The 24,457-nt window shown below is 39.9% G+C and overlaps 4 protein-coding genes across 8 annotated transcripts in view; 3 read left to right on the plus strand and 1 right to left on the minus strand.

Annotated features, from left to right (window-relative positions):
- LOC117542718 (RAS guanyl-releasing protein 2-like) overlaps positions 1-3,984 on the minus strand; it is a 36,326-nt gene extending 32,342 nt beyond the window's left edge. For all 3 annotated transcript variants that reach the window (XM_034210542.1, XM_034210541.1, XM_034210540.1), the window contains exon 1: positions 3,564-3,984. The gene's annotated coding sequence lies outside the window, so the exon portion shown is untranslated. The remainder of the gene's footprint in view (positions 1-3,563) is intronic.
- An 894-nt stretch (positions 3,985-4,878) lies between these two features.
- Positions 4,879-13,988, plus strand: alpk1 (alpha-kinase 1). Of its 3 annotated transcripts, none has more exons than XM_034210537.1 (14): positions 4,879-4,912; positions 5,511-5,739; positions 6,312-6,466; positions 6,547-6,745; positions 6,846-6,905; positions 6,990-7,076; positions 7,959-8,035; positions 8,139-8,234; positions 8,310-8,414; positions 8,860-10,537; positions 12,063-12,210; positions 12,284-12,446; positions 12,944-13,130; positions 13,204-13,988. In XM_034210537.1, exons 2-14 carry the CDS (start codon positions 5,619-5,621, stop codon positions 13,413-13,415), a joined length of 3,288 nt encoding a protein of 1,095 aa, XP_034066428.1. In that variant the 5' UTR covers positions 4,879-4,912; positions 5,511-5,618; the 3' UTR covers positions 13,416-13,988. The 3 variants fall into 3 exon arrangements, with proteins under 3 accessions (XP_034066428.1, XP_034066429.1, XP_034066430.1); XM_034210538.1 differs by having other exon boundaries at positions 5,511-5,724; XM_034210539.1 differs by lacking the exon at positions 6,990-7,076.
- A 999-nt stretch (positions 13,989-14,987) lies between these two features.
- LOC117542735 (ependymin-2-like) lies at positions 14,988-19,103 on the plus strand. The gene is made up of 6 exons (XM_034210566.1): positions 14,988-15,758; positions 15,951-15,985; positions 17,541-17,675; positions 18,255-18,441; positions 18,525-18,612; positions 18,744-19,103. The coding sequence occupies exons 1-6, from the start codon at positions 15,695-15,697 to the stop codon at positions 18,874-18,876; spliced, it is 642 nt and encodes a 213-aa protein (XP_034066457.1). The 5' UTR covers positions 14,988-15,694; the 3' UTR covers positions 18,877-19,103.
- Positions 19,104-19,697: 594 nt separating this feature from the next.
- epdl1 (ependymin-like 1) lies at positions 19,698-22,897 on the plus strand. The gene is made up of 6 exons (XM_034210614.1): positions 19,698-19,826; positions 21,077-21,111; positions 21,224-21,358; positions 21,441-21,633; positions 21,772-21,859; positions 22,499-22,897. The coding sequence occupies exons 1-6, from the start codon at positions 19,760-19,762 to the stop codon at positions 22,620-22,622; spliced, it is 642 nt and encodes a 213-aa protein (XP_034066505.1). The 5' UTR covers positions 19,698-19,759; the 3' UTR covers positions 22,623-22,897.
- Positions 22,898-24,457: the final 1,560 nt, after the last annotated feature.

Here is a 24,457-nt window from a genome sequence, read left to right on the forward strand (position 1 = left end):
TATGTACAGAGAATATGAAGCTACACCCAGCAGGTTATCTTGAAGTATTTATATAAATGTCTTTTTAGTAATGCTTTGTATCTAGATGGGTACACCAAGTGATGCAAGTGAATCCAATCCCACGATATACAGCACATGCACCTGGAGACTAATTTGTTATTTGCCGTGTTTATCTGCTTCATTTCCTCCTGCCTGTCAGAGTTGTGCTCACTAGGCTATACAGTGGTTTCATGCAACAGTCATTCTGTTTTGGTGTACCAGGAGTCTCACCCAGCCAGCCTCCTCATTACCCCTGCAGGCTTTTTTTAAACAGCGTTAGCCCTGGCTAGTTCCTGTTGATGTATTCTTCCTAAAACAGCCTGCATCCCTGAGCAAACCACACACCCCACAATTTCCTGCCGTCGAAATGAACCATTCGTTCTGCACATTCAAATAAAGAGCGTGAGAGATCACAGACTGCAAACTGTGCGAAAACAAAAGTAAGGAAATTAATGTGTTTTTTGAAAAGCAGGTATTCCACAGGTATCATACAAATATTTCTGTTTCTGGAAGTGAGGCACACCTGACACATGCAGCACAGAATGAAACAAGCAGTGGTGTAAAGTTACTAAGTACATTTACTCCAAAACTGTACTTAAGTAAAATTAAGAGATACGTATATTTTACTTGAGTATTTGACTTGTTTGCTACTTTGTTTTTATACCACAAATAACATTCAAAGGTAAATAGTGTACTTTTACTCCAATACATGTATTTTATACCTTTAGTTACTTGATATGAAATATAATCAGCACTTGAATCAGACTTTAGTTCCACCTGGAGTAAATTCACAAGCTACCTGCAGTATACAAAGTCATTACAACTAGCTGCACCTTTATCAGCTGTGATAAACCCATTCAAACATAAATAACTACAATCAAAACATATGATATATATTATTTGAAAATGTACCAATCTGCATAGTGAGTACTTTTACTTTCAGTACTTTAAGTATATTTCGATACTAATACCTTTGTACTTTTACTTGAGTAACACTTGCAATGCAGGACTTTTATTTGTAACAGAGTATTCCTACAGAGTTTAATTTAACTTAGTATAAGATAAGAGTACTACTTCCACCAACTACACGAAAACATTATCCATCACTGCTAATTCACTACCTTTAGTTAGTCCCACACTATCTTAAATACAGCAGCCTGTGAGCTTCGATCCACCCTCCACCAGTCCATGAACTACTGTGCTCCCGTCTGACTGATTTAATTCCAGCCACAGCGTGATTTATAGCTCTTCAGCTCCAACACTTTCCCTCAACAGCTACCTTCCCCTCCCGTGTCTCCTGCTCTTCTGCTGCAGACTTTTGCATTCTAACCATGCCTTTAAAGGTGAGGGGAGCAGAGTGCAATGACATGCTGACATTTTACAGGGTCTGTGCCCTTTCATGGGAGCTGAAGAGGTGACGGAGGAACAAAAAGATCCCATAGGGACAGACACAGAGTAGAGATGACTATTTTCATGGACTGAACCATGGGGGGGGACTTCAAAAGTGACCCTGTTGGCATTAAGATATGTCACATCCACTCACAATTAGATTGTTTAGTTTTACAATCTCTGCTGTCCTGCCAAATAAAGTGATGAGTGGGAGTCCAACTCAATTGAATTCCAGCTCGTTTCTTTAAATGATCTTTTCTGGTGTTTAAAATTAGTATAAAAAAACACTTCCAACGACTACTTTGAAGAAGAACGTGCACATTTTTCGGTGCCAACTTGCCCTCGATGTGAAACATGTTTTAGCTTAATTACAATGTGTGTGGTTTGCATGCAGGTACATTTGAGAAAAAGGTTGATACAGGTCATCAGGATGCAGCACATGGACTGTGATGGAATAGATAGGATGAGCTTATGAAAAGGGAGGTAAGGAAGGCAGTGGACAGATGCAGAGTGCACAGGTGTCTGGCTATCCGCTGCTCCTGTCTGCTTTCTTTCTTATTTCTCTCCTGTGTTGATTGTGTTTTGTTTCCTTCTTCCTCATCCCCCTGGTCTGCTTGCATTTTGTTCCTTCCTCCCAGATGTGTTGCTGCTGGTCGTTTGGCATAAAGCAGCAGCCATGCACAATGTATCCAATTATGTTGGGCTTTTATGATTTTACACTGCTGCAGGTTGCGATGGCTGGAAGTAAAGCTAAATATCAAGGGTGGCCGCTCCAGAGGCCTGAAGTAATAGCACTGCGGCAGAAGAGGAGAGAAAGGAGAAATGGAGATGATGGGGCTCTTTTTTTTTTATCTCTTATTTGATTTTATCGCTGAAGGCGCTTTTAATACATTCGAAAGTGCCAAATCTTTACAATTGAAATACCACTTCACTGCGTGACATCATAGGCCACGGGTTATTTTGAGGCAAACGCTGATCAAATAAGCCCCAGTCTGATGAAATGGACTTTGTACAAATTGTTTCATTGATTTGTGCTGTGGAGAAAGATCAGTCTGTCATATATGATGGCTCACATTGGTAGCGGCCTCATTTGCATTCTGTGAATCAGATGCTGATCTCACAAAGCAAGGTTGTCCAACATTCAAAATAGGAGCGGTTAATCAACAACATGCAGCGGCAGCCAGATCAGTCACATTTTGTGCCTCCTATAAGGATGTGACAAAACTACAGGACTCCCAGATGTCTCAGCTTACAAGTCAAATCCCTGTGCTCAGAAATCAAAACATGAGTGGAGGCTAAGGCAAGGGTGAAGGATAAGTGAAGACATGGCAGAGCAAGTAATCAGCCGCTCGGGCAGTCAAAGATGCCTCCTAATCCCTGCTGCTTCGAGGGCGGTGGAGAAAATCCCCTTGAGTCTCTGCTGTCAGACAGGAGCAGGAGGCTGGATGGAGTCTGACCTTTCACTTGTTTAAATTAGGCTGGCTCACAAGATGGGATGTGGCTTACAAAGTTATTCTTCACTCAGGGTGATATCTCATTAGCACACAGGTGTTAATGGTTATTAGCTGCCGGGGGTCTTGAAAGTTTGCCATTTGATGGATAACTCAACAAGTTATCCTCCCATCCGCGCAAATGCAATAACTTTGCATTCAAAACAGACTTTTGTTTACCATCATTCTCGCAGTCACAGCAGGATGAAGACCCTGCCTCTCCCTCTGTCTAATTTTAGAAATAGGCGTTCCTCCATCCTCCTTTACTCTGTTCCTCCTGACCTGTTATTTCAATCAGTTCAACTACAAGATTTAATTGACTGCTGTGGGATGTCTGAAACAAAGTACTCAAAGCTCTCGTGCTCAGACGTGTAGCAAAGTATAAAACTCATCCATGACTCCCTAATGAGTCAACATGAAATCCTGACATTGCTGTGGCTGATGGTGCAAGAAGACAACACCTCACACAATCTCTTCTACTGTTGCAAAACAACATAACAGATTCAAACGGATGTAGCCAAGTGATCAAGGACTTGAAAAAAAATACTTTCATTGTGGCAGGTTTCTTTAGTAAAGTAATAATGTGACATCTGAAACCCGCCATGCGTAGAAATGTCACTATGCACGTTAAGCCACATGTCTTACCTTTTAGAGTTTGAAGCGTCCCATGCTCTGTGAGAGGAAGGCGGCAGTGATAGGTTGTGAGATGAGAAGCGTTACATCACCAGCACCAAACCGAACTCAAAACGCCTGTTTGGCTGCGGATTGGGAACACCAAGTCCTGAGGAGAGACGCGCCGAGGATCGAAACAAAAAAAGAAGTCATCAGAAGAGAGATGCAAGCGGATCCCTCTCCGGAGTTTTCTGAATGGGCTCTGCGGGTATTGTTACGATACATTAACCCTCCAGTGCTCACAAGTCATCTCCCGGCGCGCTCGGAAACAAGTTATGGATGTGGTGCGTGTTGGTGCTTCAGAAAGCAGCTGAGCTCAGTCATCTGGTCGCAGCTGGACCGCGTGCCAGCCTTCTGCTCGTGCATCCAGCTGTGTCGCGATCACACTCACTGCAGAGCCACAGTCCCGCCTATTGGTAGTAGCACAGCAACACCACAGTCTGCACATGCTTGTTGTGTACGAGCTGCATCATTACACACCATAATGATCCATCATTCTGTTGGCGATACCAATGCGTCTTTTCCATCGTAGACATGCCTCCACATCCAGATGTGCTGTCTTCACAAACAAAGGCCCACATTTAAAACTAATTATCGAGTGTTCACATGCATTTGGCTGGATTGTATTTCAGTAAACCACAGACAGGCAGCTGCGGTGCCACCACCGCAGCTGCAATAGTGCAATAGTGCAATAGTGCAATAGTTATGAATGTGTTTATTGCACTGCATGACACAGAAAACATAAACTGTCTGTTTTGGTGTTAGGTCCATAATGTTTATTTTTACATAGGCCTACAATAGGCTACTGCTTTTTCAAGTCAATTAACAATATAGTAATTAGAATGATCAGTAGTGGTTCAAACGAGATAAATACATAGGTACAAGTATATAAAGGCAACAAAGGGATAAAGAAATAGGCTACCTTTAAAAAAACGTTATACAAATGTTATTTGTTATAAATGACTTATTCCCATACATGTTGTAATAACTCTCAGCCATAAAGACAATATCTTCCGAGACAAATCTAGTTTACGGATTTACCTGTTGCTTCAGGAGGGATTGTATTCCTTCTTAACGGCACATGTTGCGTTCAAATCATGCAGGATTAAATTGGTGACGATCCGAAACATATAATCAAGTGTGTCATTTTAAAATGGCAAACCATACAATTGTTTAATTGACAACAATTGGAATACTGATTTTTGTAAAATAGTGCAAGGACTATTGCAAATTTGAATTGCTATATTTCCCATAGCATTGAAGGCAGCACCTTATGGTACTGCCCTACCAGGAAGAAGAGGACAACACAACACAGACGTTAGGTCGGTAGTTTACTGTTTACTTATTGCTTGTAAAAATGTATCATAGCATAAGGTTCATTTTAAAGTGTAACTCGAGGGTAATAATTATATTAAAAGTGACGAAAAGTTGGCACTTCTGTTATGTTTGCGATTTAGTTTTTTAAGTGAAAATACTACATTATGTGTATAACATTTTTAACATCATACAGTGTGTTGCATTTATGGTCCCTTTAGTTTCAAACTTTCAAAGTGCGCCTATTATATTCACACCATAGACTGTATAAGATTCACACACGTAATATAACTTTTACAAATTGCTGTATATGATCATAACTCTATTAATATCCTGAAAGTATGTCATTCATTGTAAACACATTTTAACTCTGACATTGTCATAAACTATGGTTTCATATTGTTTCAAGCACATCACCATACATGATAAGACATCATATGGATTTAAATTGGGGACAGACATGTAGACTGGAACAGGAATTGGCTTTTTTTATGTGATGTATAATTATTTATTTATGTTATGATGGATTCATGTTATCCATCATGTTGAATAATTCATGATTTTAAAAGTACAAACAGAACTGATGGTGCAATTCTTTCTCAACAGCACCCGGGTTATTCCAGAGGATCACCCTTTTTTAATCAAATACAGGAACCAAGTTGAGGAGGCAAAGAAAGGAGGAAACCATTTCCTTCCAGGCATCTGTGTGCCAGAATGGACAGCCTGGAGGTGGGGGATTTACTGGAGGATTGCCTCAGAGCAGCTCGACTGTCCACCCACTCCACTGAGGCTGAGAGGCTGGACTTCTGTCTCTGCAGAGGTCAGACACAAGATGGTGCTGTTTGTTCAATTTCTTTTGGGTTTGGAAGGATGTCAGATTGGGATTTGGGTGAGGAGATTTGGTGGTGGATTTACATTTACATGCACACAACATATGGTTTGTGTTGACAATGAGGGCATTCTTTACAAATGCTCCGTTAATCCCACATGGAGTTGGCACGAATGTGAGGGAATGTCCTTTTGTTTAGCTAATGCTTTTCAGTAGCTCGAGCTGTGGCAGTACAATGCTAAAAAGAAACCTCCTTCTCTAACAAAATTCTACCAAAGGAAGAACAGAAATGTGTGCATTCTCTATTTTATTTATACCTGGAGTTCAAATATTTAAGGCAAGGTAATCTGCGCACTGGAACATCCTTTTTACACTCATATTTTCTACTTTGTAATGCTGCTTTAATTGTATTTTGAGATGTTTAAATTATAGTATTGTTTATTTCTACTCATGTGCAATTGTTTTGTTTTGTTGTTTGTTATGCTTCCTGCAACTCAAACATTTCCCAAATTGGGATCAATAAAGTACCTCTTATCTTATCTTATCTGGATATTTGAAATCCCACTTCTTTCCTGTAGACTTGCTGTGTGCAGAGCTGGCCTCTCTCCTGCAGGATTCAATGGAAATGAAGTGGCCATTTGTGCCGGAAAAGTGGCAATACAAGCAGTCAGTTAGTGCCGATGACAAGACCAACCTCAGTGACCTCATCAGCACTCACCTGACGCAGCTACTGGTAATAATAACACAGGGAATAATGTTTGTATGTGGTGTTGCTGGAAGCATTTTCTCTTGATATGTTTTCTGTGTTGCCAGGCTGTTCTAAAGGCCTCCATCGTGGCTCAGGAGGCAGGCACGGCACTATCGGTGGTCTTCTTAGTCGACCGCTTCCTCTACTGGACAGATGAGTCGAGTCGGCTGCTGAAGATCACCAAGCTGCTCCACAAACACCACCCGGACACCCCAGTGGCCCCCCAGCTGGTCATACGACAGGCTAGGGTCTACTTAAACTCTGGTATGAATAATAGCTGTTGATATAAAGTCATGTAAATGTGAAAAGGCGTTTGGATGTGTTATACAGATCAGGAAAACGTTACAATCATCTTCCTATACAGGCAAACTACAGAAGGCAGAATACATACTGAGCAGTCTGATTAACAACAGTGGGTCCACAGGTACTGTAGGTGCTTTGTTATTTGAATTGCCTTAAGTTATGCATTATGTTGTTTTTACATGCAAACAAATAATACTTTGTACAGGTTGTTGGGTGTACCACTCTGAAAGTGACAGGGCTCTTGTGCAGGCTGTGAGTGTTCAAGTGCGGGGAATGATTTTGCGAACGCTAGGTAAGGTATTTTTCCTGAAGGAAGGACTCAAGTTCACCCCCTCCCCTTTTATACTGATGTCATGAATCCTTTAGGTCTCTAAAATCTTTTTTTTTAAATTGAATTGAGGTGATAAAAGCAAGGCCTTACAAGTTTTGTAAAACTACCTGGGTCAATAAAATGGGATTTAATTAATATATTTATTAATAGAAATTTGATTTTTTCATTTTGCTTAACATATTTATTAGGCTAGGTTCTGCTGCATCCATTTTCATCCATGCAACACCTGCTTAGAAAAAGTGTTAGGTTGTGTGCCTGCACTAGTGATTGATGTTGAATATGAGCTTCTGTCTAGCCTGCAAGCTGTTGAAAAATGAATAGTCCTATAACCTTGTTCCGTGTCTCAAAATATGCAGTGTTATGTCCTTGAATTCGGGGAATCGGGCCTTCAAAATCCTTTAAAGGTCCTTGGATTTGATGTTTAAAAAGGTGTAGGAACCCTTTTTGAACATACTTGCATCTACATATTACTACTGTATGTGTACCAAGATATATGTCATCAATAGAGAGGTTCTGTGTCATGTCTTATATTGATATAGTATGATGTTTCCAAGCCTGTCTTATATTATATAGCATATTATGGCAATCATCAGTAAAATATATAATCCTTAGAGCCGGGGGATCATTTTACAAGAACAAAATCAACATTTCTGAGATTACAGTCTTACATTTATTAGAAAATAAATTCTGAAATCTCTTTAGGATTAAAGCCATGAATTAAACAAACGTGAAAAATAGTGTGTTTTTATTGGTCAAAGAACCTCATGGCTTTGCTTTACTGAGGATAAAAACATGTTAGTACATTAGCTTTCAATAATCCAAACCATTTGTGCTCCGTTTCAGGCCTGTGGCTCGAGGCAGCAGAGCTAATCTGGGCCTCTCTGGTTGGCTACTATGCACTTCCTCAACCTGATAAAAAGGTGACCCAGCCACATTATTGCCATCATAGTTGCCATATTTGGAACTTGTAAACATGCATAATATCCACGTTGTTATAAACCTTTGCTCTGCATGTCTCTGCAGGGCATTGGAGCCTCTCTCTGTACACTGGCCAACATATTGGTGTCTATGAATGAGCAGGACTTCAATGCTTTTAGGACTAGCCCAGATATTGATTTAGTAAGTCTAACTCATATTATGTTTTTTTATATTGTTGGCTCTGTATAACTGTGTTTGTCTGATTGTTTGGAGCAGTCTTTACTTGGGGACAGGAGTCATCGTCTTCTATCAGCAGCTCAGGCAGCTAAGATGGCGGTGGTTTACAGTCAGTACACTTCACTCTACGTGTTGACCAATGTGGTGAGTTGTGAATTGTTGCAATCAAAATAACGTTTTTTTTGTATCTCACATTTCTGAAGCAGTATAAATCTTTCATGTTGCTGCTTTAAAAGTCACCTATTATGCAAAATCCACTTGTTCATGTCTTTTATACATAAACATTCATCCCCTCTGTGTAAAGAGATTCTGAACGTTTCAGGACAAAAGATTCGCTCACTTTTTGTCCTGATCAATTTATATATAAACCTGTCTGAAAATGAGCTGATCAGATTTCGGCCACTTTATGACCCCCCCCCCCCCCCCACCCCCCTTATTTTCATCTAAAGTAACATACAGAGAATCAGCACTTTTGAAACAGGGCTGAAACAGAGGGGATTATGGGTAATGCTGCAATGATCTGTTTGGTACTTCGAGCCAAACACTTCACTTTAATTAGTCTTCTGCTTCTCTCTGCTTAATTTTTCAGGCCACTCAAGGGACCTGCTTGTTATCGTACAGTTTCTCAGTGGAGTGCCCTGCCACTCAAAGGCAGTCTTTCCTCCTGCAGGCTAGAGAGGCATTTTCAATAGGCCTGCTCACCAAAGCAGAGGGGGAGCTGGTCACCAGTAAACAGGAGCTTCACACGTTCCTCAAAGCTGCATATTCTCTCACTGTCACTCACAAATGGCTTGGAACTCCTTCGTTGGTTGTGGCGAAGGCAACTGAAGCTTGCCAAAAGGCTTTAGCACATTTTTACGATTACTCCAACGCAGAAACGCAAGATAAAGACAGTCTGTGTGGTGAAATCATGCAGCTGGTCGCCCAGGTCAAGCTTCTGTTGCGAGTGGATCCTTTCAACAATTCAGAGAAGGGGTCTTTTATTCCCGACAGCTACAGGAACATCGAAGACACATCGGTGGATTTCACTCTGGAAGGTTTCGCCAAGGTGATGCAGAAATTCCAAAAGTATCATGCGTCACTGTGCGACACAACCAACACAAACTGTAAGGGGACCAAAGAAGGGGTGACGTTATGTATAACTGCACTGGGGACCACCATTGGTACAGAATGTGGCACAGAGGCCTGCAAAGTACCACCCAAAGGAGAGGAGCCCCCACAGGGAGGTTCAAGGTCATCTGATGGGCCCCCACCTCAAAAATCGGACATGTGTACCACTCTAGGAAGTACAGATAACCTTGGCTCTTCGTGGCAGAACTTCTCCTTGAGTAGTTCAGGGTCTCCCAGGCCCAGAAACAGTGGCTTAAAAGGAAGTAATGTCGTTGAAAGTGAAGCAAATGCACGCCATCAGAGCTGTCTGACCACTGAGGCTGATGATTGCAAAGTGCTACAAATCTCTACAGAAAACAAGAAGCGAGATGTCAGTTGCAAAATACCTGCCACTTCCTCCTCCAATGCAAGTAGTGATTCAGAGAAGTTTGAGTTGATACAAGCCGGCATAGAGACACTGGTCACTGAGGAAGATTGGATGAGTGATGGTGGAGTGATGCTTAAACCATCAGTAGCCGAAGGAGAAGTACAATCTTTATCCCAGCTAGCTATCAAAACCACCTCCAGCTCCCTTAGTGACAGCTTTGGTTCCCAGTCGTCATGGGAGAAAATTCCAGCTGACCTGATCTCCCCCACAACCGGAAAACCGCACCCAAGCAGCCTGTCAAAAAGAGGAACTGGCCAAAGCAGCAAGTCACCAGGGTCAGATGGGAGCTTCTTCCTTTTGGAAACACTTGACACCGAAAGCAACGATTCGGCTCGTGATCCCACACACAAACACCCTGTGGAGAGCCTGAATGTTGACCCAAAAATGGAGACCGAAGTTGACTCTATAGCAAACCCACACTCTAACCTTTCCCAGTTTGTCCCAGCACAGTGTGAAACCTCCACAGAGAGTTCATTTGAGATGCTGGGTGATCCTCGAAGTGGACACCAAAGTAGCACTGATTCTCCAGATCTTCCTCAGGTGAAGAACCCCCTGTGCTTCAGCTGCCTGAGGAACAGCCCTGTAGCTGCTGGTGCCCCTCAGAGTCAGTATGTGTTGTCGCAGGAGGATTACCAAGCCCTACTGGCCGGGGTTTGCCATGCGTGTCTGCTGAAGAGACTTCACAGTGACGAGACACAATTCAAACTCAAGACACACAGATCTGCCCACAGTGAGTTTGAATTGAAAGTTGTAGTAACTCAACATTATCTTAAACAAATACATCACCTAAAAAGTAACCGTTTGTATATCAATTACACACCCATTGCTAGATTGAATTATTTAAGACAACTTGGTTTTCTCGCATTCGTCTTAAAGGTCCCATGTCATGGCCATTTCTACTGATCATAATTCCATGTTTGAGGTCCACTAAAATAGATTTATATTGTGCAATTTTCCAAACTCGCATTGGTTTCTCACAGCATCTCTGTATAGTATGTGTATTCACTCTCTGTCCTAAAGGGCTTGTTGGAGCTCCTGCCCCCCCCCTCCCTGTGAGCCCAGTGGCCGTCTGCGAGACAGCGAGACACCCAGCCCGAACACACACACCCGCAGCCTGGCTGGGAGTTTGTGTGTGTGCTCACAAACCGACTCACAGCCTCGCCGCGTCCCGCCGTCTCAGTGAGGAGAAATCGGCGGAGCTGCAGCTGAGAAAAGATTGAGTGTGTGTGTGTGTGTGTGACGTAACAGCTCCGCGGACGTAACATAAAGGCTCCACCGATTGGTCCATTTGGGTCGTCGTTACATCACTTAGTACCAGAAGGAAAAAGAGAAATCCCCAACGAGGCGTTCTGGGGCAGCACAGACAGGTCTTCTCTGTGTTAGAGTTTTACTCGCTAGAGGGTGTACTTTGAGGGTTTTTCACTCTGCAGACCGTTTACATGCAGAAAAACCTTCATAACACAAGGGGACGGGTAATAACCGGAAAAGCATAACATGGGACCTTTAAGTATGCAAACAACGAAGGAAAATCTTGATTTATTGAAGTTAATTGTGACACATTATTTTGCACCAAACCTTACTATTAAGCACACTTCATCCACCAGCACAAGCCTGAAACTGCTTATGTGGAAGTGTTTTAAATACTATTATCCAGAAATGCATGTGTCTGGAAGGTAGTGGGCCTACACCTGGATACATAAGGATTGGAATATCATTTCTAAATTGTGTCAGAGTTTGAAAAAAGATGGCCCCACTGTACTTTAATTCATCATGAAAAAGTCTTAAAGAATGTAAACCGGCTTGAGTAACTGATAACATAAGCTAAGATGGACCTTTATTGATCCCCATAGGTACATTCAGGTGTAATAACAGCAACAGAATAACAGGGAGAGTTCACATGAGAATATACAAAGGGATAATAAGAATACAATAAAAAATGAAGTAACAATACAGAGATTACAAGAGTTAAACTCTGATCCGGTGAATGTACATATATACCAGGTTAAATATATACACATTTAAATGTGCGGGTACCTGTGCGGGTGAAAGTCGTATGTGCATACAGTGCAAATATTAATAATATTCAGCGCCGGTTATTTTTGATGGGTTACAAGGTTAACCCTTGATTGGGCAGTCTAGTGGCTACAGGCACAACAGATTGCCAGAGGCGCTTAGTGCTGTGCCGAGGAGGGATAAAACCAAAGATCATTTGTGGTTGAAATGTTCTTTTAATCTCTCAATATGACCTCTTTTAGATGCCCTTCATTTGAAGTTCTCCAAGGCCACAGGAATGTGGACAGCCAGAGAGACCTGTGTTTACATCGGGGAGCCAATGGGGATACAGGGCAAGCAGAGAACAGCAATATGGGTGCAGTTCTTACACCAAGAGGAGAGGTTAAGCAGGTAAGCCGCCGCACAATCGAAGCACGGCCTGAACATAACAACTTTAAGTCTCACTTTGTATCTATGTCCTTAGTTATGTTGGGAAAGATTACCTGAAGCCAAAGGAGATCCAGTTCCACCTGAAAGATGTGGAGAGACAGATGACAGCCCAGTACTATGTGACTGAATTCAACAAGAGTCTATACGACAAGGAAGTCATGGCTCAGATCTTCTTCATTCCCTCCGAAGCACTTCTGGTGAGGCCAATAGTAGATTTAAAATGACTCCATTCATAATGCCCCTTTAATAGGACCACCTACATGAAGAAATAACTTCAGAGGCAGCAGAGAGTAGATTAGCCTGCAGCATTCAGCAGCCTTGGAGCATTTTTAGTTTAAATCCACTGTAATACCCCAGTTCAGTTTACAGCTAGATACTGTAACCCTGTGATGACTGTAGATCCAATGTTCTGTGGGTCTTTGGTATAGAATGTTACTTAGAGGTGTTAAAAGGGGAACATTATGGTTCAAATAATAGCTTAAGGGTGAATTTTAACGGTTTATCCTTTCCATTGACATTTTGGACCTCTATTAAAATTAAAAACCCTATAGTATGGTTGCAAGACTTACTCTGGTCAGCATTTAATTGACTTGACGAGACATAAAAAGACCATAGGAATAAGCAGGTACAGCCATGTTGATGAGTTGCATTTATGAGAAATCATTTCCCTCCTCTTCTCTGCGCTTGTAAATAGATTTTGAATGGAGATGAGATTGCGGGCTGTGTAACAGTGGAGCCCTTCATGCTTGGAGACTTTGTCAAACTGACCAACAACACGGGGAAGAAGGACAAGAGTTTCCAGGCTACGGAATACGGCCTCGCTTTTGGACATTTTACCTACCTGTTCTCTGACTGCCAGGAGGTTGTTGTCGACCTGCAAGGTGTGTGTTCACGGAGATGATTGTATTGTTGATATATGGGAACGTTTGCAGCGTCTGCTTTCTGTTTTCACAGGGTGGGTGACAGCCAATGGAAAAGGGCTGACGTACCTCACTGACCCCCAGATTCACTCCACCAAGACCCCCAAAGGACCATCCAATTTTGCTGACAGAGGCCTCAGGTACTTCCTGGAGGAGCAACATGGACCAGAGTGCAATGGCATTTGCCAGCTGCTCAAATTACCTCGAGTGCTCAGACAGCCACACGTTCTGCCTCAGAAACTCTGAGGAGTTGCCAAGAAATGGACCTTTGTATTAGCTAATCAGGTGAAGGTTTTATATATAAGTTGTTTGACTTATTAAATATGAGTAACATGCCATTAATAAAGTGACTGAAACTTGGTGCCACATGATTTAGCCAAAATGAACCGAGTTACAATCATACAACTGATATTAATGATGTTTTTGTATTACCTGGTCCTAATAACCTCAGACCTAATACATTAGCACACCTTTCTTGTAGTTATGACTCGCATACAACCAATTTCCCCCCCAAAATATAACTCTAAGCTTCTGATACAATTGTTTTATTTATTTTTTTATCTTGCTATGATGGTTAGATACTTCTTATTTAAACAGCTGTACAACTTAGCAATGAGATCAAATCAACAGAATTGTGATTATAGTTACATGAAATTATCATTGAGGTGGTTTATTGTATAAAATCATACCGTAGAATTAACAATTTGGGCATTTCTTGTAATTACTTTCCACAGGGTTACGCTGACTCACTTTTTGGATTTGTCAAGTTATTGCTAAAGCCCAAATATTTAGACACAAATAAAGAAATCATGCAATAAATACACTTTTGTTTTGCTTTGGAGGTAATGTCTCTGCACCATGTGAGTGGCTACACCCTCATGTTACATATTCAGCTTTTTTGCAAAAGTTGATATAAAAATAAAATAACCTTGTAGACATGCAACACACTTGACTTTTAAAATATATGTAGCTGTATTTATTCAACATGAGATTGTGATTGCATAACCCTTTTGTTACAACTTTTACCTAACGTGACCTTGGCACACTTTTGAGTCAAGGTTATATTTTTAAGGTTTCCGTATCAATGACAAACATTTGTTTAAAATTCCAATTATGATAACAAAGCATGACTCAGCACTTTTCCTATCTGTGGAATCAGAGTAGAACACATCCAGATAAATGTAGCCAGAGTTGAGAATAAGGAGACTGCATGTTTGCAGGTTGAATACTAGCCTCAACTTTTACTGTGTAAGATGAGTTGCAGAAAGTACATTTACTCAAGTATTGTACTTAATTACTTTTTTGACATATTTGTACTTTACTTGAGTATTTCCATTTAATGCTAATTTATACTTCTACTCCCTTTCATTGTAGAGGCAAATATTGTACTTTTAACTCAGTACATTTATTGAACACTCATAGTTACTGTATTAAAAAAACCGCATAGTATGCTGATATGGTATAATGCAGTACTGCACTACTAATCTACACAGTATTCCTAGTATCTGAATTTGGTCCACATTGACCAACTACAATACTAAAATGCTCTCACTTGTATAAAAACAGAATAACATAATAATATAATACTACGAGAAGATCCATTCTGCATCACGAGTACTTTTACTCTTGATATTTAAGGTTAATTTAGCTGATAATACTTCTGAACTTCATATTCTTCTGAAATGGGCCATTGTGCAGAATGAGTACTTTTACGTTTTGTAAAATTGCTGCAAATACTTTTGTACTTTAACCTTTAAGTTAATTTAAGTACAATTTGGAAATCCAGACTTGTACTTGTAGTGGAGTATTTTTAAAACATTAGTATTTGTACTTTTACTTACAGTACAATATCTTAGTCCTTCCTCCAACACTGTGTATGATAAACATAAATATTAATTCAAAATGTGGACAGTGATTGGGAATGTATTAAGTAATGCTTTACATCATGTGCTCTGAGGATTGAACAAATGAGAAAGATCATCATGTGACACACACCTTCACATCACCTGCCACTGATGTCATGTATGGAGCTATAAGCACACGTGGTCCTCCGTTCAGTTCAGTTCAAATCCAGTCCAAGGTTTATTAGCCTCCATCATTTGTTAACACAAACAACATTCTTTACCCCTGACCCACTGGAGCTCACAGTATGTGCTTTCTAAAAAGCAGAACGTATCATATTTCCCTGAGAAGTAGTGTATATGTTTACCTTTACCCTGTCATGTAATTAAGCTAAATGTGATCTTAACATGTTATAATAACAGGTAAACAGTCCTCTGTGATCATAGAGTTGAAGTGTCATGAGTAGGGTGATGTAATGCTTTTATGATCTGTCATGGGAAACCTGATAGCAGAAATGTTTCACTCAGATGTTTAACTTTATGAGAGTTATATGGTTAATGGTAAAACCTGGAAGGGGGTCTCTCTCCTGGAGCCTCAGGGACTGTGTTTATAAGGAAGAGAATCCCCTCTCGAGCACCAGAGTGTTTGTGGCTGCCTGACAACAGACAGTGGAAGCCATAAGAATGAAACTCTTAATACTGTCGTGCCTCCTTGCAGGCTGCCTGGCTCAGGAGCCTCGACCATGCTGTAAGTAAACTAAAAAGTGATTGTGGTTGTTGGATTTATCTCATTTCTTATAATATCTTGTGCTTTCTGAACAGTCAAATTGGTAGTGTCAATGTTTCTTATTGCTGACTTACACAGGGATCCAGCTTTATGTGTTTAAATCTTTAGTATTTTATTTAATGCAATGTTGTAATTTCACAATTCTTTCCACAGCAAGTCCTCGTCTTCTCACCGGAGCCCTCACTATGGTGAGTGCTTATTGTGTTTTGTATGAGCATCATTAAGCAGAACCTGAGCAATGACTCAGCACAATTACAACATGTGAAATAGGAAGATGTAGACTCACTTTTGAAAGAACATCCATAACATTCATATGTTTGCAACTTAAAACAAAAAAACATGGAAACATGGAAAAAGTATTTGGATAATAATGAAATGATGGCAAACTATTTGTACCATGTCCACCCTGCCATGGGAAGGCTTGCTGACAGGGTGGACAAAGCTACCGGGTGGACATTTTTGGCTAATATTAGCATGTAATGAGCACATGGTCGACCTTCAGTTAGCAACATGATTCAGTTCGCAAGGTAAGTAAGTAAAGTTTATTTATAAAGCGCTTTTCACAACATAGGAGGTGTACAATGATCAATGAACCCATAAAACACATGTTAAGAAGTCATAAAAGCACCAGAGCATAATTAAGACACAATAAAACAAAACTTACAAAGGAAATTTAAAACAAACAAAATAAAAACATAGTATTAAATGGAATAAAATCAGGCACACCGGCTACCCAAACGCCTGCCCAAACAGGAATGTCTTTAGAATAGTTTTAAAAGAGTCAACAGACTCCGCAGATCGTAGATGAGCAGGCAGAGCATTCCATAATTTAGGAGCCACAGCCGCGAACGCTCGATCACGCGGGTCTTGGGGTGGGTGCGTGGGACAGAGAGTAAATGTTGCCTGTGAGACCTGAGTGACTGTGTACTGTTTAACAAATATATTTCGAATTTCTGAAAGGTTTTTATATTAATTGACATTTCACTATGACGGAGTGGACATGTTAAGCTTGACAACATCCAACTACACACATAATATGATTACAATTTCGAAATATAAGTTTAAAAACTTACTTTGCAACTAGCCAATGTCTATTGAGGAAAGACAGAATGGTGGTAGTGATATCACTGAAAACATCAGAGGGTTTGTTATGGGGCAGTTACCCCTTAATGACAGGGTGGACAGCAAATGTCAGGGACACGTGAAAAATATATATGAATCAATATTATTATGAAAATAGAATATACATGATCAAAATTACTCGTTTTATCAAATAACTCGTTGTGGACAATAAAACCATATACTTTTTTCTTTTTTTAAAATGTAGTATAATTTAAGCACTTATTACACACACTGTAGTCAGCAGAGTAGTGTGTGGGACATGCCAAAATCACATACATCCAATGCAAAAATAAGGTATAAAATGAAGGAAACACATTTCAAGAGACTTATCATTGTACTGTTTGTCATACTGATATTTTGTACAAACTGTAAAGTCCACTGAGACAAATGTAACATTTGTGATATTGGGCTATATAAATAAACATTGATTGATTGATTGATACTGTTAAATGTTCGGCCTTTTATAATAAGACCTCAGAGTTTCATTATTCTGCTACATTTTCATGATAACTGAGTGATTCTGATGGGGACACCAACGTTACTTTATAGTGATATCGACCCAGCTATGTACAAATGACAATGAAAGCCTTGAATCTTGAAACTCACATGATCTTTCTCCAGTCCACACAGAAGGAAAATCTGTGGGTCTATGCCAAGTACCTGTACGATGCAATGGGACAGCGGATCAGACTCATGGAGCTGGGGACCTATGAGAATAAGACGTTCAGCTACGACGTTCTCCTGCTCTACAGAGAGGTGACCAACGCTATGACATAAACATCAGTATTCATTTAACGGTTCAGAAGTACAAGGAACATTGATTTAACATTTGAACAAACTCTGGAGTTGGACACCATTAAAGGAATTTGCTCTTCAGAGTTTTCTAATGGCAGTAGGAGTTTTATGTGCACCTTGCAAATGATTAACATGAGGCATCAACAAGACTATAATCTTTAGTGTTATGTTTTTGAGTTCACAATTACTGCTTATACCTGTCTATGACAACATTCATCCTGGTAAAGAAGTGAATGTGAATGTACAGATTTTAGTGCTTTTAAAGGCTAGTGACAGTTACAGTTTAAGAGACACAAGGAGGTAAAAAGTATGATAATACAATAACTAATGATCCCTCCCAGACAGCAAAATGAATAGATACAATAAAATATAAAAATCTATAGAATAAATAAAACAAAATAAAAATAGTAACCATAAGACTAAAGTAAAGGTACAAAAGTACCCGGTCCATCACCAGGAATGAATAATGTTGGTATGATTGTATTATGCATAGATGTTAGTCAGGTTTAAAAGTCATTACCCTGCAACTCTCCTCCTCAGGCTACCGTGTATGAGATCCACAGGCACAACCGCACATGCAACAAAAGGCCTCTGAAGGGAGACTTCCAACCCATGGTTATCCCAAAAGATGCGTCTCTGTTGGGCCAGGTTATTTTAGGCAGCTCTTCCGGACCTGGAGAAGGACTCCTGGTCAACACTTGGACGGGGGATCTCCCCGAGAAAGCAGGTAGGACAGCACATTATAGTTTGTGCTGCATTGACTGCCTTAGATTTTATTTACACATGCCTTTTCTTCTCCAAACTTCACAGGGAAGTTCATGAGCACAGTCACTGAATTTGGTTGCATTCCTGTCACTACTGTGTTCCACACCGACCAGTTTGGATGGGTGATGTTTAGGTAAGTACACTGTTGAAATCACCATATAGCAGAAAGGATAGTTTGATGATGATGAAAGGCCTAGCAGGGACTTTTAGAAAATGTCAATTGTTTTGCTTCCCACCAAGTGTCTCTTTCTTTCTGTTTCCTAGCTACTTTGACAATGTCATTGGGATTTTGGACCCCCAAGAGCTTAACCCTCCAGCCTACTGCCAGCACGCGGAGATGAAGGCCGGTGATGAGGAGCCAGTGGACTTCTTCAGCTTGTTCAATAACAAGCACTGAGGGACACCTTTAACATACCATTTCAAATTAAACAAATAGATCATAGCCTTTTTCATATAACATTTACTCCTGAAAAAAATGTCAACAAAATGATGCAACCTAGACAGGTTTTGGAAAACTTTTCTTTTTGTTTTTTTTACAATTTTCTGTCTTGAATTTAAGGCTGCAATTATGAATGTTTTCTGAAGTAAAATCGCCATGTCACTTAATCTTGTGATTTCTATCAATAAAGATATAAGTATAAAAAGCACATTTCAACTGGTCTATCTGTTTAATTACAACCTGCTGGCTAATACTGGCTCATTTACAGCAATGTGGAATAATGTGCACTGTCCTTTAAATAAATAAACAAACAAACAATCTACTAATATGCTATCATACAGCATTATAATGGGCAAAAGTGGCGCATGGCAAAATGTCAAGCGTTTACAGAATCTACATCTTTCACAATACATTTCCAAGTGTCTAGTGAAAACAGGAAACGGTATAAACATGACTATATCATTTCAGAAATAAACATCCGTGCAAAACATGTTCCTTTTAGATACTACAAAATCTGGAGTATTGAACCCAAATAGTCCCCTGGAAGGCCTATTTTAAAGGTTTACATAAAAGATTGCAACTATTGGGAGAAAGAAATGAGATGTCGTGATTAAACATCTCAGGCTAGATATAAACCTCGGGTCACGGGGATGCTGCACATTAATAACATTAACAAAGATATATTCTGAGGGCAGGTGTGTGAGCTTCTCAGGACGGTTAGAAAACCTGGCAGTGGATGCAGACCGGGAGCCTCCCCTGTTTGTTTATAAGGAAGTGAACTCTGTTGCAGCAGCATATCTGGATCTGTGTGCAGAGGAAAGTGTTTCTGCCATCGGACAGCATGAGAGCCTTCATCCTGCTAGTGTTCCTGTCAGCGTGCTGCCTGGCTCAGAGACCCAAACCATGCAGTAAGTACAACAAAAAGATGTGACTTTGTCATCTAGTTTCCCTGTGAATGATGACGATCAGTTATGTGCTGTTCTGTTTTTGCTTTATGAAGAAATGTTTGCAAGCTTTGACGTATATGATCCATTTGTAATAAAAACTAGGGCCGGGACTTTAACGCGTTAATTAAGATTAATTAATTACACAAAAATTAACGCGTTAAAAAAATTAACGCATTTTAATCGCACTTATTTTTGCACCGCGGAACGTTTCTCACTGGATGAGTTTCAGGCGTACCGATTATACTGGAGCACCAACTAACGTTCATGACTTCAGACAACAACAAACCACAGTGAACAACAGTGGGAAATGTTGTTTTAAAAAACGGACGGATGGAAGCGTCGATAAGAGCACGGTTGTGCAAATTATGCAAAAAGGAATTCGCATATCACCGCAGCACATCAAGCCTCAAGTATCACCTCAATGCAAAACATATAGCAGCTAGCGTGGACGTTAGCCTCTTTTATCGCGTTCACACCAAAAAGAGCCGGTACTCAAATTAGTTCATGAGAACCTTTTTACCCCCACGAAAGTCCCTGCTAGAGAGCAGAGAGCTGCGAGAGAGCAGGGACTTTCGTACGGCTCTCTTGTGAGAAAAGAGCTATATGTCTGATTGGCTGGGCGGATTGCAAACCACGCCCCGTAAAACTCCCAAAACGTTTAATTAGCATTATTAGCATTAGCCCAGCGCAGAAACGCAGAGAGACTAACTTATGGCAACACAAAATAAAACATGGGAGCGGTGGAGATGAGGAGGTGTCGGCGTTCTGGCGATTTACTCGGAAGGCTTCAGTAGAAGCTGCTGGGACTCCCAGCAGCTTCTACTGAAGCCTTCCCTAACTCCGGGGACTTCCGGCCGGGGACTTTGGGCGGCAGTGTACGCCGTGAAGTGGTTTGCGGCCTGCCAGTAAACCCAAAGCAGAAGAAGAAGAAGTGACGTCAGCGGCTTCATTTGCCTAATCCTCCCCCAGGTTCAAAGAGTTCTCATGAACTAAATTCTCATGAACCTTTGTGGGAAAAGTACTGCGGTGTGAATGGTATACTAAAATCCATGTGAAAAAAATTGCTTCTCACTGTTCTCAGGTCAAATATGTATATGTGATTAAAAATGCGATTAATTTCGATTAATTAATTACAAAGCCTCTAATTAATTAGATTAATTTTTTTAATCGAGTCCCGGCCCTAATAAAAACATTTATTTTATTTGTAACAGAATCCCCACGACTGCTGACTGGAACTCTCTCTGTGGTAAGTGTGTATCTCCTTTCACAATAGTGTAAAAAAAAGCAAAACATATTGGATTACTTTCATTCAAAAAAGATCCAATTTGCTTTAATAATACATTGTATCCTTTTCCAAGGCTACCCAAAAAGAGAATCTGATGGCCTATGCCAAGTACACCTATGACGCACTGGGACAGCGAATCCGCCTCAGAGAGTTTGGAAGTTATGACAATAAGAGCTTCCACTTCGATGTACTTCTACTCTTCCAAAAGGTAATGACAATAACATTTATATCTGCATTCAGAGATGCCGTGTGCAACACATATTCATCTTTACTGCTAATCTGTCCTCCAGGGTGTCATGTACAAGATAGATAAGAAGAACAAAACATGCTGCAAGAAGCCACTGAAGACAGACTTTCACCCACTGGCCATCCCAGAGGACGCTAACCTGCTAGGACAGGTGGTGCTGGGCAGCTCCTCGGGACCAGGGCAGGGGGTCCTGGTCAACTCATGGGAAGGAGAGCTGCAGATGAAGAATAGAACAGGTAGATTTAGAGGAAGTGAACAGAGAGGAAGTTAGACAGATATGCGGCGTTTGTAGCACATGACTTTCTGTGATTACAAAACCTGCTGGTCTGGTTTTGCTGCCTCAGCTAACTTGTGATCTTCTTTTGTTTCTGCAGCAAAGTACTTTAGCACCGTCACAGAGTTTGGATGCGTCCCTATCACCACCATGTTTCACACCAGCCAAAGTGGATGGATGGTGACCAGGTCAGTGAGTGCAGAGACAACTCACACATTTTGAAAAGTTATTTGAAAGAATACAATACAAGACTTTATCAACCATTGTCAAATGTGCTTGGACTTGTCAAACACAGGTTTTAAAATTGTAATGGACAAGTTTCATTTCTGTGTGTCAGTGTAACTGGTGTTTTAAAGGTCACCTAGTATGCAAAATCCACTTTTTCAAGTAGTTCTACATCAACATGTGTCCCCTCTGTGTAAAGAGATTCTGAAAGTTTCAGGAAAAAAGATTCGCTCACTTTTTGTCCTGATCCATTTCTATAAATGCTGTCTGAAAATGAGCTGATCAGATTTTGTCCACTTTATGATGTCATAACGATTTTTTGGCTTGTGTAACCATTAGCCAATCAGAAACCAAGGTTTTAAGATCATAAGCTTATTCTCTTTCTTGCAACGTGCGATGATTATTTAGACAACTACATATCTTCTGTAAAATATAAAGCTCAATCCAGGAGAGGGTTTGCTTAGTTTAGCATAACGACTGCTAAAAATAAAATGTTGTGGTTTATATTTTTGCATCTTCTTTGATTTCAGTACATTATTGTAGCATCCATTGTTATGTTTGCTAGTTCATCATGGGATCTTCATGTTTTGTTTAACCTTCAGCTTCTTCAACAACGTCATTGGATTAGCGGAGCCTCAAGAACTCATCCCTCCACATTTCTGTAAGGACGCCCAGCTGGAGGAAGAGGAGGATGAGGATCCAGCGACCTTCTTCAGCTTGTTTTAAAACAGTTATGTGATCTTCTTTGATGATGAATACTCTAATATGACTCTTTGCACTCTATTGTTTCTTTACTTGAGTAGCAGTCATTGGTGTGGTATATCTTTGGGTAGAATTCATGATGCAATTAATTACATTTGAATCAATACAATTCCTGTGTGTATAACCATTAGATTGAGTGTAAGAAGTGATTGACAACAAAACAGTTGACGTAAATGATAGGCTACAGTTAAAAAGTCACTTGTGATGGAACAGTAATAAAAAATCAGAAATCAAATCATTCAGATTGTTTTAGTTGTTTTTGCTTGCTTTTGAAATCTGTTTATTAAAGTATGTTCTACTTTGATTTACATTAAACCAGTGAAGGTATGGCACAGCAGTGCAAAAGGCTAACATGCACATGATGCTAATGCTCAGCTGGCGGGCGTGTGGTGCAGTCAGCATGTTGTTGTTGTTGTTCACCCCAAAGTGCTCCTGTGGGGATTGCCCACCGTATTGAGTATGTTAGTCGCTTTGGATAAAAGCGTCTAACATGTAATGTAATGGTATGTTTCCCATGTTCACCATCTTAGTTAGTGTTTCTTAATTAGCACTGAATATAATTAGCTGAGGCTGGTGGGAATGTTATTAATACTGCATGTATTTGGTCATAAACCGTACTACTCAAACTGAGATGTTGACCTACTGTATGTCAGCACATCCGCACTTGGGTAAATTAAAGATAAAAATGTTTGTGATGATCTTTATACTTAAAAAGAAGTACATTACATACTCATTTACTCTTTACTTTTAAATCTTAACTGTCACAAACCGGCTCAGGAAATGCTACTGAAGAGAGGAGACATGTCAGGTTAGCGATGCATTTATTAAATCAATCATCAAGACACCACCACAGGAAACAAGACAATATATGATACAGTATAAGGGTGTAATGTGTGTGTGCCAGTGCAGCGGGCAAGTGACGAACCAAACTGGGCCTGGATGGCTCCTGGAACACTTGTGGGACCCTCCCTGACAGCAGCAGACAAACAGAGCAGAGAGGGAGGAGTCATAACATAACCTAGACTTGATTTTTCATAATGGATACTATATATTCATACATACACAAGAGGGCAGTGTTGCACTTTAATTCCCACACATTTGGAGATGTGCATTTGGAATTGTTTTAATCAGGTCAAAATGTATTCAAATATTAAACCACTAAATAAATGCTGAGGTTGATTTTTGTTTTATCTTCAATATGCAATTATTTCTTGGTGTTTATGTCAATAATAGAAAAAAAGAACTAGCTAAATAAAATATCATAAAAGACAAAGCTGTGTGCGATGTCAAATGTCAATTTGTCTCCTGAAAAAATCACAAAAAAGTAATAGTATTGTATGCAATGAAAAAGAAAAGAAGGTAATGACAGTAATTAAAACGTCTTCGTATAATAGTATATATAATAGTATAGTATGTTAAAATATGAAAGAAACAACATAGTATAGCATGTCGAAAATATAAAAAAAACAAATAGTATAGTATGTCGAAAATACGCAAAACATTGGTATATATAATATGTCAAAAATATGAAAAAACGACAGGTCGACATTTTCAGAAAACAACGGCAGAGTATGTCGAAAATATACTTAAAAAAAGGCATTGTATATAGTATGTCGAAAATATGCAAAAATAAATGCCTAGTATAGTATGTCGAAAATATAAATAAACTATGCAAAATATGCATCAATAAAAGGCATAGTACAATATGTCGAAAATATGCTAAAATAACATAGTAAAGTATGTCAAAAAAGGGAAAAAAAGACATAGCCTACTAAATGTCGTAAATATTTAAAAAAGTT

Source organism: Gymnodraco acuticeps, unplaced genomic scaffold, assembly GCF_902827175.1.
Source record: "Gymnodraco acuticeps unplaced genomic scaffold, fGymAcu1.1, whole genome shotgun sequence".
NCBI lineage: Eukaryota > Metazoa > Chordata > Actinopteri > Perciformes > Bathydraconidae > Gymnodraco > Gymnodraco acuticeps.